This window comes from Pleurodeles waltl, chromosome 7 (assembly GCF_031143425.1).
Source record: "Pleurodeles waltl isolate 20211129_DDA chromosome 7, aPleWal1.hap1.20221129, whole genome shotgun sequence".
Classification (NCBI taxonomy): domain Eukaryota; kingdom Metazoa; phylum Chordata; class Amphibia; order Caudata; family Salamandridae; genus Pleurodeles; species Pleurodeles waltl.
The window spans coordinates 7504258-7517721 of NC_090446.1; the positions used below are offsets into that span (position 1 = coordinate 7504258).

The 13464-nt window shown below is 50.7% G+C and overlaps 1 protein-coding gene across 4 annotated transcripts in view; it reads left to right on the forward strand.

Annotated features, from left to right (window-relative positions):
- The first annotated feature begins 2339 nt into the window (after positions 1 to 2339).
- The window catches only part of LOC138303518 (zinc finger protein 282-like), a 145077-nt gene continuing 133952 nt past the window's right edge, over positions 2340 to 13464 (forward strand). For 2 of the 4 annotated variants that reach the window (XM_069242715.1, XM_069242716.1), the window contains exon 1: positions 2553 to 2702. In XM_069242715.1, coding sequence (XP_069098816.1) covers positions 2568 to 2702 — 135 coding nt within the window. In that variant the 5' untranslated portion in view covers positions 2553 to 2567. Of the gene's footprint in view, positions 2703 to 13464 lie in introns of all 4 variants that reach the window. The other 2 variants (XM_069242718.1, XM_069242717.1) reach the window with 2 other exon arrangements.

A 13464-nucleotide genomic window follows, 5' to 3' on the forward strand; every position in this document is an offset into this window, starting at 1 on the left:
TGATTTGTATTGAATGTTTTGGAAAACACTGACTCCTCACCTGGTGCAACTTCAGAGTGCTTGAGTGCGTAAGACGGTTTGTGTCAGGTTAGTCCTATGTTATGTTAAGTTTTAAGGATTCATGTAAATTCCAAAAGGGGTTACCCTATGCTAGAATGGGCAGCAGTTATTGAATATGAGAGGCGATCAGCACTGAACAGTCAGACCAATGTTTATTAGTCCCCCTGGATGTCAGGGAGGCCACTCCTGGACAGCCCAGACCAAGAACAGTATTGCACTTTTTCTAACTCTCCAGATAAAGAATCTTTACCACCATGAAAACACAATAGAGAGTGAGAAAATGAACCTGCTGACTTTCACAAGTCGACCGCATCTGCACATATTTGGTTTCCTGGAGCTCAGAACAATGTGATTGAGGTCCTGAAGACAGCCATACTGACCCATCTGAGCAATTAATACACATTGGCTGAAACATGTTGACCAATATTATGGCTGTAGGAGTACATTACATCTCCCAGTTCATCCTTCACTGTTTTTAATCTTGTTTAGGGGCACCAAAATTAAACTGTACCTTTGGGTACCCTGCAGACAATTTTAATTCTCTTATTCATGACTCTTTGAGCACTGTCCTTCAAAAACCACCCGTTCTGCTGTAACCAGGTGTCGTAGAACAACCCTGAAGCTTAAGTGTCTCGGGTGGGGCCCCTATGATGAAGCATGCCACCAACCTGGTTGGTGGGTGAGGGGTCTTTCTAAGAACCATAAGTGTGGTTGATGAATATAAAATCTTTACCACCACCAGGTATAAATTCTGTGGGGGGAAAACGGCTGGATGACTGGGTTGAGATTACGGCTCCCTGTCTAGCGTTTTTACTGATTTTTAAAGATACATACAGACAGAAAATCATGTATTTTTCTGTATGTATTTATTTTTAAATGTGGATAAAAACAGACATTGGATTGTTTTTGAGTGAATTTAGATGCTGTCAGTCACAACTGCCAAACTAGTTGCTATGTGGATTGACAGGTAAGGGGGCTTAATGAAAAAAATAATTTTAGTAAAGAGGCTTAAGCAGGAGAAGATATGCACAAGGGTGATGCTAAAATGTGCTTGTTTTCATGTAAGCGCTGTGATTTATCATCCGTAGGTGTTCATATAACAGAAACGTCAGGTATTCAAGCATGAGTGCACATTTATCCGTTAAATGTGAAAATATACTAGTTTCAACTTCATTTTTTCACAAACCCCAAAATAAATTAGTAAATAGAAATAAAACTAGCAAATAATAAATATGGATAAATACAAATAAAACTAGCGACTAATAAATTTGGATAAATACAGATGGAAATGTCATAAAAATAAACACAATAAAAGGGGGAGCCCAAGTTTTCTCTTGGCACGGGCCTACGGCAACGCCCTCTACATAGGAATCACTACACACCTCCTACAGAGACTTCAGCTCATACCGAAAGCCGCAGTCAGACTCATCCTCGGCTTTCCCTGACGAACCCACATCACACTCAACCTCAGGGAGCTCCACTGGCCCCAGTACAGAGTAGATGCCAGTTCAAGCTGCTGACCCACGCGCACAAGTCTCTCCGCCACCAAGGACCCGCGTACGTTAACCTTCGCCTGAATTTTCACCAGTCGTCATGAACCTCACTTAGGGTCCCAGTTGCGACCCGGGACACTGCCTTTGCAGCCGCTGGCCGCGGAGATGGCATATCAGTGCCTGGACACGGGCAGCCCGTGCTAACGTGCACAGGCTGTGGCTGCACTTCCCTGGCTTCCTGATAGTTATTTATGACACAAATAGTTAATAATATTATTCGCTACTGGTGTAATAAAAACTGAGTACGGTTTTCTGGAATTTGACATTATTTGCCTGGTGAGGTAGTAAGAATGCTTTTTAATGTCTGTGGATGCCTCTTGCGGGCGAGGGCGCGTTGTTATGTGCGGGTGGGGAGTGAATGTGTGTTTGTGTGAGCATGTGTGTGAGTGAAAGTACAGGACAAAAGGCTGTGATGTCACTTCCGCTACCCCTGGCATTTTGGTGAATTGACGCCCATGACCCAGTGCATTTCATTGGAGCCGTCGCTGGCACCGGGGAGGGAGGAGGGCACGGAGGCACGGAGGCCCGGAGCCGCTAATGAGCTTCTTTCTAATTACCGGGACGTGAGCTCGTGCCCGGAAACCGCAGCATCTGCCGTGCGCATGCGCTTCGAGACAGGAGCAAGAGTGCGCATGCTTACACTCAGTTACACTACTACCGCGCATGCTCACATCAAGTCAGCGGTCACTACTGCGCGTGCTCGCTGCAAAGACACCGTGTGTCTTCAGATTTTTCATCCCACAAATCATTACTGGTCGAGAAACGTAAACGTGCACTTTACTGTAGCCCTCTGCCGAGCGCGCACTGTACGCGAGTGGTGTACTTCTTCTCCCGCTCCTCCTTTCCTTTCACTTCTTTCTAAGCCGCGTTCGGCAGCGCAGCTCTGCGCGTGTTCTCTGAGACGCTCCTTGGAGGTGTCCACGCTCTGAGCATGCGCACTGGTAGGACCCGCGCATGCGCACCGCCGTACCCGGAAGCAGGGTTTGTGTGGAGTCTTCCTCGGAAGCCCCGGAGTACAGCGGCTCCGGATCCACCGCAGGCGGCGCCTCAGCGGCAGCGAGAGACATGTCCGGCCGGGGGCCTGCGGAGGTGAGGGAGGGCTGCGTGAGGGTCCAGCCTCCACAGCACTCTGTGTGATATTACATTATATTTATATAGCTCACTGACACGCAGGGATCCTGCAGGGGCGAGGCTGCGTGAGGGTCCAGCCTCCACAGCACTCTGTGTTATGTTACATTATTATATTTATATAGCGCACTGACACCCTGGGATCCTGCAGGGGCGAGGCTGCGTGAGGGTCCAGCCTTCACAGCACTCTGTGTGATGTTACATTATTATATTTATATAGCTCACTGACACCCTGGGATCCTGCAGGGGTGAGGCTGCGTGAGGGTCCAGCCTTCACAGCACTCTGTGTGATGTTACATTATTATATTTATATAGCTCACTGACACCCTGGGATCCTGCAGGGGTGAGGCTGCGTGAGGGTCCAGCCTCCACAGCACTCTGTGTGATGTTACATTATTATATTTATATAGCTCACTGACACCCTGGGATCCTGCAGGGGTGAGGCTGCGTCTAGGGTCCAGCCTTCACAGCACTCTGTGTGATGTTACATTATTATATTTATATAGCGCACTGACACCCTGGGATCCTGCAGGGGCGAGGCTGCGTGAGGGTCCAGCCTTCACAGCACTCTGTGTGATGTTACATTATTATATTTATATAGCGCACTGACACCCAGGGATCCTGCAGGGGCGAGGCTGCGTGAGGGTCCAGCCTCCACAGCACTCTGTGTGATGTTACATTATTATATTTATATAGCGCACTGACACCCAGGGATCCTGCAGGGGTGAGGCTGCGTGAGGGTCCAGCCTCCACAGCACTCTGTGTGATGTTACATTATTATATTTATATAGCGCCCTGACACCCAGGGATCCCGCAGGGGTGAGGCTGCGTGAGGGTCCAGCCCTCACAGCACTCTGTGTGATGTTACATTATTATATTTATATAGCTCACTGACACCCTGGGATCCCGCAGGGGTGAGGCTGCGTGAGGGTCCAGTCTTCACAGCACTCTGTGTGATGTTACATTATTATATTTATATACCGCCCTGACACCCTGGGATCCCGCAGGGGTGAGGCTGCGTGAGGGTCCAGCCTTCACAGCACTCTGTGTGATGTTACATTATTATATTTATATAGCGCACTGACACGCAGGGATCCCGCAGGGGCGTGGCTGCGTGAGGGTCCAGCCTTCACAGCACTCTGTGTGATGTTACATTATTATATTTATATAGCGCACTGACACCCTGGGATCCCGCAGGGGCGAGGCTGCGTGAGGGTCCAGCCTTCACAGCACTCTGTGTGATGTTACATTATTATATTTATATAGCGCACTGACACCCTGGGATCCTGCAGGGGTGAGGCTGCGTGAGGGTCCAGCCTTCACAGCACTCTGTGTTATGTTACATTATTATATTTATATAGCGCACTGACACCCTGGGATCCCGCAGGGGCGTGGCTGCGTGAGGGTCCAGCCTTCACAGCACTCTGTGTGATGTTACATTATTATATTTATATAGCGCACTGACACGCAGGGATCCCGCAGGGGTGAGGCTGCGTGGGGGTCCAGCCTCCACAGCACTCTGTGTGATGTTACATTATTATATTTATATAGCGCACTGACATCCTGGGATCCCGCAGGGGTGAGGCTGCGTGAGGGTCCAGCCTTCACAGCACTCTGTGTGATGTTACATTATTATATTTATATAGCGCACTGACACGCAGGGATCCTGCAGGGGCGAGGCTGCGTGGGGGTCCAGTCTTCACAGCACTCTGTGTGATGTTACATTATTATATTTATATAGCTCACTGACACCCTGGGATCCCGCAGGGGCGAGGCTGCGTGAGGGTCCAGCCTCCACAGCACTCTGTGTGATGTTACATTATTATATTTATATAGCGCCCTGACACGCAGGGATCCTGCAGGGGTGAGGCTGCGTGAGGGTCCAGCCTTCACAGCACTCTGTGTGATGTTACATTATTATATTTATATAGCTCACTGACACCCTGGGATCCCGCAGGGGTGAGGCTGCGTGAGGGTCCAGCCTTCACAGCACTCTGTGTGATGTTACATTATTATATTTATATAGTGCACTGACACGCAGGGATCCTGCAGGGGTGAGGCGTGGCTGCGTGAGGGTCCAGCCTTCACAGCACTCTGTGTGATGTTACATTATTATATTTATATAGCTCACTGACACCCTGGGATCCTGCAGGGGTGACGCTGCGTGAGGGTCCAGCCTCCACAGCACTCTGTGTTATGTTACATTATTATATTTATATAGCGCAGTGACACCCAGGGATCCTGCAGGGGTGAGGCTGCGTGAGGGTCCAGCCTTCACAGCACTCTGTGTGATGTTACATTATTATATTTATATAGCGCACTGACACCCTGGGATCCCGCAGGGGCGAGGCTGCGTGAGGGTCCAGTCTTCACAGCACTCTGTGTGATGTTACATTATTATATTTATATAGCGCACTGACACCCAGGGATCCTGCAGGGGCGAGGCTGCGTGAGGGTCCAGCCTCCACAGCACTCTGTGTTATGTTACATTATTATATTTATATAGCGCACTGACACCCTGGGATCCCGCAGGGGTGAGGCTGCGTGAGGGTCCAGCCTCCACAGCACTCTGTGTGATGTTACATTATTATATTTATATAGCTCACTGACACCCTGGGATCCCGCAGGGGTGAGGCTGCGTGAGGGTCCAGCCTCCACAGCACTCTGTGTGATGTTACATTATTATATTTATATAGCGCACTGACACCCTGGGATCCCGCAGGGGTGAGGCTGCGTGAGGGTCCAGCCTTCACAGCACTCTGTGTGATGTTACATTATTATATTTATATAGCGCACTGACACGCAGGGATCCCGCAGGGGCGTGGCTGCGTGAGGGTCCAGCCTTCACAGCACTCTGTGTGATGTTACATTATTATATTTATATAGCGCACTGACACCCTGGGATCCCGCAGGGGCGAGGCTGCGTGAGGGTCCAGCCTTCACAGCACTCTGTGTGATGTTACATTATTATATTTATATAGCGCACTGACACCCTGGGATCCTGCAGGGGTGAGGCTGCGTGAGGGTCCAGCCTTCACAGCACTCTGTGTTATGTTACATTATTATATTTATATAGCGCACTGACACCCTGGGATCCCGCAGGGGCGTGGCTGCGTGAGGGTCCAGCCTTCACAGCACTCTGTGTGATGTTACATTATTATATTTATATAGCGCACTGACACGCAGGGATCCCGCAGGGGTGAGGCTGCGTGGGGGTCCAGCCTCCACAGCACTCTGTGTGATGTTACATTATTATATTTATATAGCGCACTGACATCCTGGGATCCCGCAGGGGTGAGGCTGCGTGAGGGTCCAGCCTTCACAGCACTCTGTGTGATGTTACATTATTATATTTATATAGCGCACTGACACGCAGGGATCCTGCAGGGGCGAGGCTGCGTGGGGGTCCAGTCTTCACAGCACTCTGTGTGATGTTACATTATTATATTTATATAGCTCACTGACACCCTGGGATCCCGCAGGGGCGAGGCTGCGTGAGGGTCCAGCCTCCACAGCACTCTGTGTGATGTTACATTATTATATTTATATAGCGCCCTGACACGCAGGGATCCTGCAGGGGTGAGGCTGCGTGAGGGTCCAGCCTTCACAGCACTCTGTGTGATGTTACATTATTATATTTATATAGCTCACTGACACCCTGGGATCCCGCAGGGGTGAGGCTGCGTGAGGGTCCAGCCTTCACAGCACTCTGTGTGATGTTACATTATTATATTTATATAGCGCACTGACACGCAGGGATCCTGCAGGGGTGAGGCGTGGCTGCGTGAGGGTCCAGCCTTCACAGCACTCTGTGTGATGTTACATTATTATATTTATATAGCTCACTGACACCCTGGGATCCTGCAGGGGTGACGCTGCGTGAGGGTCCAGCCTCCACAGCACTCTGTGTTATGTTACATTATTATATTTATATAGCGCAGTGACACCCAGGGATCCTGCAGGGGTGAGGCTGCGTGAGGGTCCAGCCTTCACAGCACTCTGTGTGATGTTACATTATTATATTTATATAGCGCACTGACACCCTGGGATCCCGCAGGGGCGAGGCTGCGTGAGGGTCCAGTCTTCACAGCACTCTGTGTGATGTTACATTATTATATTTATATAGCGCACTGACACCCAGGGATCCTGCAGGGGCGAGGCTGCGTGAGGGTCCAGCCTCCACAGCACTCTGTGTTATGTTACATTATTATATTTATATAGCGCACTGACACCCTGGGATCCCGCAGGGGTGAGGCTGCGTGAGGGTCCAGCCTTCACAGCACTCTGTGTGATGTTACATTATTATATTTATATAGCTCACTGACACCCTGGGATCCCGCAGGGGTGAGGCTGCGTGAGGGTCCAGCCTTCACAGCACTCTGTGTGATGTTACATTATTATATTTATATAGCGCACTGACACGCAGGGATCCTGCAGGGGTGAGGCGTGGCTGCGTGAGGGTCCAGCCTTCACAGCACTCTGTGTGATGTTACATTATTATATTTATATAGCTCACTGACACCCTGGGATCCTGCAGGGGTGACGCTGCGTGAGGGTCCAGCCTCCACAGCACTCTGTGTTATGTTACATTATTATATTTATATAGCGCAGTGACACCCAGGGATCCTGCAGGGGTGAGGCTGCGTGAGGGTCCAGCCTTCACAGCACTCTGTGTGATGTTACATTATTATATTTATATAGCGCACTGACACCCTGGGATCCCGCAGGGGCGAGGCTGCGTGAGGGTCCAGTCTTCACAGCACTCTGTGTGATGTTACATTATTATATTTATATAGCGCACTGACACCCAGGGATCCTGCAGGGGCGAGGCTGCGTGAGGGTCCAGCCTCCACAGCACTCTGTGTTATGTTACATTATTATATTTATATAGCGCACTGACACCCTGGGATCCCGCAGGGGTGAGGCTGCGTGAGGGTCCAGCCTCCACAGCACTCTGTGTGATGTTACATTATTATATTTATATAGCTCACTGACACCCTGGGATCCCGCAGGGGTGAGGCTGCGTGAGGGTCCAGCCTCCACAGCACTCTGTGTGATGTTACATTATTATATTTATATAGCGCACTGACACCCTGGGATCCCGCAGGGGTGAGGCTGCGTGAGGGTCCAGCCTTCACAGCACTCTGTGTGATGTTACATTATTATATTTATATAGCGCACTGACACGCAGGGATCCCGCAGGGGCGTGGCTGCGTGAGGGTCCAGCCTTCACAGCACTCTGTGTGATGTTACATTATTATATTTATATAGCGCACTGACACCCTGGGATCCCGCAGGGGCGAGGCTGCGTGAGGGTCCAGCCTTCACAGCACTCTGTGTGATGTTACATTATTATATTTATATAGCGCACTGACACCCTGGGATCCTGCAGGGGTGAGGCTGCGTGAGGGTCCAGCCTTCACAGCACTCTGTGTTATGTTACATTATTATATTTATATAGCGCACTGACACCCTGGGATCCCGCAGGGGCGTGGCTGCGTGAGGGTCCAGCCTTCACAGCACTCTGTGTGATGTTACATTATTATATTTATATAGCGCACTGACACGCAGGGATCCCGCAGGGGTGAGGCTGCGTGGGGGTCCAGCCTCCACAGCACTCTGTGTGATGTTACATTATTATATTTATATAGCGCACTGACATCCTGGGATCCCGCAGGGGTGAGGCTGCGTGAGGGTCCAGCCTTCACAGCACTCTGTGTGATGTTACATTATTATATTTATATAGCGCACTGACACGCAGGGATCCTGCAGGGGCGAGGCTGCGTGGGGGTCCAGTCTTCACAGCACTCTGTGTGATGTTACATTATTATATTTATATAGCTCACTGACACCCTGGGATCCCGCAGGGGCGAGGCTGCGTGAGGGTCCAGCCTCCACAGCACTCTGTGTGATGTTACATTATTATATTTATATAGCGCCCTGACACGCAGGGATCCTGCAGGGGTGAGGCTGCGTGAGGGTCCAGCCTTCACAGCACTCTGTGTGATGTTACATTATTATATTTATATAGCTCACTGACACCCTGGGATCCCGCAGGGGTGAGGCTGCGTGAGGGTCCAGCCTTCACAGCACTCTGTGTGATGTTACATTATTATATTTATATAGCGCACTGACACGCAGGGATCCTGCAGGGGTGAGGCGTGGCTGCGTGAGGGTCCAGCCTTCACAGCACTCTGTGTGATGTTACATTATTATATTTATATAGCTCACTGACACCCTGGGATCCTGCAGGGGTGACGCTGCGTGAGGGTCCAGCCTCCACAGCACTCTGTGTTATGTTACATTATTATATTTATATAGCGCAGTGACACCCAGGGATCCTGCAGGGGTGAGGCTGCGTGAGGGTCCAGCCTTCACAGCACTCTGTGTGATGTTACATTATTATATTTATATAGCGCACTGACACCCTGGGATCCCGCAGGGGCGAGGCTGCGTGAGGGTCCAGTCTTCACAGCACTCTGTGTGATGTTACATTATTATATTTATATAGCGCACTGACACCCTGGGATCCCGCAGGGGCGAGGCTGCGTGAGGGTCCAGTCTTCACAGCACTCTGTGTGATGTTACATTATTATATTTATATAGCGCAGTGACACCCAGGGATCCTGCAGGGGCGAGGCTGCGTGAGGGTCCAGCCTCCACAGCACTCTGTGTTATGTTACATTATTATATTTATATAGCGCACTGACACCCTGGGATCCCGCAGGGGTGAGGCTGCGTGAGGGTCCAGCCTCCACAGCACTCTGTGTGATGTTACATTATTATATTTATATAGCTCACTGACACCCTGGGATCCCGCAGGGGTGAGGCTGCGTGAGGGTCCAGCCTCCACAGCACTCTGTGTGATGTTACATTATTATATTTATATAGCGCACTGACACCCTGGGATCCCGCAGGGGTGAGGCTGCGTGAGGGTCCAGCCTTCACAGCACTCTGTGTGATGTTACATTATTATATTTATATAGCGCACTGACACGCAGGGATCCTGCAGGGGTGAGGCTGCGTGAGGGTCCAGCCTTCACAGCACTCTGTGTGATGTTACATTATTATATTTATATAGCGCACTGACACCCAGGGATCCTGCAGGGGTGAGGCTGCGTGAGGGTCCAGTCTTCACAGCACTCTGTGTGATGTTACATTATTATATTTATATAGCGCAGTGACACCCAGGGATCCTGCAGGGGCGAGGCTGCGTGAGGGTCCAGCCTCCACAGCACTCTGTGTTATGTTACATTATTATATTTATATAGCGCACTGACACCCTGGGATCCCGCAGGGGCGAGGCTGCGTGAGGGTCCAGTCTTCACAGCACTCTGTGTGATGTTACATTATTATATTTATATAGCGCAGTGACACCCAGGGATCCTGCAGGGGCGAGGCTGCGTGAGGGTCCAGCCTCCACAGCACTCTGTGTTATGTTACATTATTATATTTATATAGCGCACTGACACCCTGGGATCCCGCAGGGGTGAGGCTGCGTGAGGGTCCAGCCTTCACAGCACTCTGTGTGATGTTACATTATTATATTTATATAGCGCCCTGACACGCAGGGATCCTGCAGGGGCGAGGCTGCGTGAGGGTCCAGTCTTCACAGCACTCTGTGTGATGTTACATTATTATATTTATATAGCGCACTGACACGCAGGGATCCTGCAGGGGCGAGGCTGCGTGAGGGTCCAGCCTCCACAGCACTCTGTGTTATGTTACATTATTATATTTATATAGCGCACTGACACGCAGGGATCCTGCAGGGGCGAGGCTGCGTGAGGGTCCAGCCTCCACAGCACTCTGTGTGATGTTACATTATTATATTTATATAGCGCACTGACACCCTGGGATCCCGCAGGGGTGAGGCTGCGTGAGGGTCCAGCCTCCACAGCACTCTGTGTGATGTTACATTATTATATTTATATAGCGCACTGACACCCTGGGATCCCGCAGGGGCGAGGCTGCGTGAGGGTCCAGTCTTCACAGCACTCTGTGTGATGTTACATTATTATATTTATATAGCGCAGTGACACCCAGGGATCCTGCAGGGGCGAGGCTGCGTGAGGGTCCAGCCTCCACAGCACTCTGTGTTATGTTACATTATTATATTTATATAGCGCACTGACACGCAGGGATCCTGCAGGGGCGAGGCTGCGTGAGGGTCCAGCCTCCACAGCACTCTGTGTGATGTTACATTATTATATTTATATAGCGCACTGACACGCAGGGATCCTGCAGGGGTGAGGCTGCGTGAGGGTCCAGCCTCCACAGCACTCTGTGTTATGTTACATTATTATATTTATATAGCGCACTGACACCCTGGGATCCTGCAGGGGTGAGGCTGCGTGAGGGTCCAGCCTCCACAGCACTCTGTGTGATGTTACATTATTATATTTATATAGCGCCCTGACACCCTGGGATCCTGCAGGGGCGAGGCTGCGTGAGGGTCCAGCCTCCACAGCACTCTGTGTGATGTTACATTATTATATTTATATAGCGCACTGACACCCAGGGATCCCGCAGGGGCGAGGCTGCGTGAGGGTCCAGCCTTCACAGCACTCTGTGTGATGTTACATTATTATATTTATATAGCGCACTGACACCCTGGGATCCCGCAGGGGTGAGGCTGCGTGAGGGTCCAGCCTTCACAGCACTCTGTGTGATGTTACATTATTATATTTATATAGCGCACTGACACCCAGGGATCCTGCAGGGGTGAGGCTGCGTGAGGGTCCAGCCTCCACAGCACTCTGTGTTATGTTACATTATTATATTTATATAGCGCACTGACACCCTGGGATCCTGCAGGGGCGAGGCTGCGTGAGGGTCCAGCCTTCACAGCACTCTGTGTGATGTTACATTATTATATTTATATAGCGCACTGACACGCAGGGATCCCGCAGGGGCGAGGCTGCGTGAGGGTCCAGCCTTCACAGCACTCTGTGTGATGTTACATTATTATATTTATATAGCGCACTGACACGCAGGGATCCTGCAGGGGCGAGGCTGCGTGAGGGTCCAGCCTTCACAGCACTCTGTGTGATGTTACATTATTATATTTATATAGCGCACTGACACCCTGGGATCCCGCAGGGGCGAGGCTGCGTGAGGGTCCAGTCTTCACAGCACTCTGTGTGATGTTACATTATTATATTTATATAGCGCACTGACACGCAGGGATCCTGCAGGGGTGAGGCTGCGTGAGGGTCCAGCCTCCACAGCACTCTGTGTGATGTTACATTATTATATTTATATAGCGCACTGACACCCTGGGATCCCGCAGGGGCGAGGCTGCGTGAGGGTCCAGCCTTCACAGCACTCTGTGTGATGTTACATTATTATATTTATATAGCGCACTGACACGCAGGGATCCCGCAGGGGTGAGGCTGCGTGAGGGTCCAGCCTTCACAGCACTCTGTGTGATGTTACATTATTATATTTATATAGCGCCCTGACACCCTGGGATCCCGCAGGGGCGAGGCTGCGTGAGGGTCCAGCCTTCACAGCACTCTGTGTGATGTTACATTATTATATTTATATAGCGCACTGACACCCAGGGATCCTGCAGGGGTGACGCTGCGTGAGGGTCCAGCCTCCACAGCACTCTGTGTGATGTTACATTATTATATTTATATAGCTCACTGACACCCTGGGATCCTGCAGGGGTGAGGCTGCGTGAGGGTCCAGCCTCCACAGCACTCTGTGTTATGTTACATTATTATATTTATATAGCGCACTGACACCCTGGGATCCTGCAGGGGTGAGGCTGCGTGAGGGTCCAGCCTTCACAGCACTCTGTGTGATGTTACATTATTATATTTATATAGCGCACTGACACCCTGGGATCCCGCAGGGGTGAGGCTGCGTGAGGGTTCGGCCTTCACAGCACTCTGTGTGATGTTACATTATTATATTTATATAGCGCACTGACACCCTGGGATCCCGCAGGGGCGAGGCTGCGTGAGGGTCCAGCCTTCACAGCACTCTGTGTGATGTTACATTATTATATTTATATAGCTCCCTAACACGCAGGGATCCTGCAGGGGCGAGGCTGCGTGAGGGTCCAGCCTCCACAGCACTCTGTGTTATGTAACATTATATTTATATAGCGCACTGACACCCTGGGATCCCGCAGGGGTGAGGCTGCGTGGGGGTCCAGCCTTCACAGCACTCTGTGTGATGTTACATTATTATATTTATATAGCGCACTGACACGCAGGGATCCCGCAGGGGCGAGGCTGCGTGAGGGTCCAGCCTTCACAGCACTCTGTGTGATGTTACATTATTATATTTATATAGCGCACTGACACGCAGGGATCCCGCAGGGGCGAGGCTGCGTGAGGGTCCAGCCTTCACAGCACTCTGTGTGATGTTACATTATTATATTTATATAGCGCACTGACACCCTGGGATCCTGCAGGGGCGAGGCTGCGTGAGGGTCCAGCCTTCACAGCACTCTGTGTGATGTTACATTATTATATTTATATAGCGCACTGACACCCAGGGATCCCGCAGGGGCGAGGCTGCGTGAGGGTCCAGCCTTCACAGCACTCTGTGTGATGTTACAGGGATGTGGAATTCCTATAGCCCGACGCCCGGGACATCTTGTTTGGGGTCAAGGGCAACAAGTTTTTATGTTTACTTTGTCCTTGGGACAAGTAGGCCCAACCCCCTGCAGCACAAACCCTTTGGTTGCTTGTTTACAGAGAGTGGA